The sequence below is a fragment of the Myotis brandtii genome, unplaced genomic scaffold (genome assembly GCF_000412655.1).
Source record: "Myotis brandtii unplaced genomic scaffold, ASM41265v1 scaffold786, whole genome shotgun sequence".
Taxonomy (NCBI): domain Eukaryota; kingdom Metazoa; phylum Chordata; class Mammalia; order Chiroptera; family Vespertilionidae; genus Myotis; species Myotis brandtii.
Genome location: NW_005371157.1, coordinates 378,334 through 378,986, shown reverse-complemented (window position 1 = coordinate 378,986; position 653 = coordinate 378,334). Strand labels below are relative to the sequence as shown.

At 63.7% G+C, this 653-nt stretch overlaps 1 protein-coding gene across 1 annotated transcript in view; it reads left to right on the top strand.

Annotated features, from left to right (window-relative positions):
• Positions 1-434: 434 nt before the first annotated feature.
• The window catches only part of CHST12 (carbohydrate (chondroitin 4) sulfotransferase 12), a 1,907-nt gene continuing 1,688 nt past the window's right edge, over positions 435-653 (top strand). The window contains exon 1 of the mRNA XM_014530982.1: positions 435-651. Within this exon, the coding sequence (XP_014386468.1) occupies positions 545-651 (107 nt within the window). The 5' untranslated portion in view covers positions 435-544. The remainder of the gene's footprint in view (positions 652-653) is intronic.

The window sequence follows — 653 nt, the reverse complement described above, 5'->3', positions numbered from 1 at the left end:
TCTCCTGCTTGCTAGCCTTGACCTGGAAACCCATCTCTCTAGTCACTTGACATTTTAAGTCCTTTTCCCTGTTTTTCTTTTAAATGGTTTCACCTTCATCTCAAGAAGCTCCCCCGGCCGCACATCTGGAGGAGGGAAGGTCCAGAAAGGCCTTGTGGCCTCATCATCCCCCGGGTCCTCTTCTCGCCTGCGGGACGTCCCGCCAGTGGCCGCTCGGCCGGCCTTCCTCCCTCAGGGTCACCTGTCAGTCACACTCGCTCCTTTGGGCGCTTGTGAGCAGCATTAGTCACGTGACCCGGAGAAGCCACAGCTCCTCAGGGAGCCCAGCGCTGGGGGCCGGGCGGGGGTGTGTGGGAGGGAGGGAGACGCCCCTGGAGGAGGACATGGAGGGAGGACCGGAGTGGGGCTTCCTCTGACCCTGAGCCCAGGAGAGGCCGGGACCGAGGGCGCTAACTGGCTGTCCGTTGCCTTGCAGCTCCCGGAGAGCGGCCTCCCCATGAAGCTGGAGTGAGGGCCCAGGCCAGGGGCCGCCGTCCGCGGCAGGATGACCAAGACGCGGCTCTTCCGCCTGTGGCTGGCGCTGGGCTCCGTGTTCATGATCCTGCTGATCATCGTGTACTGGGACAGCGTGGGCACCGCCCACTTCTACCTGC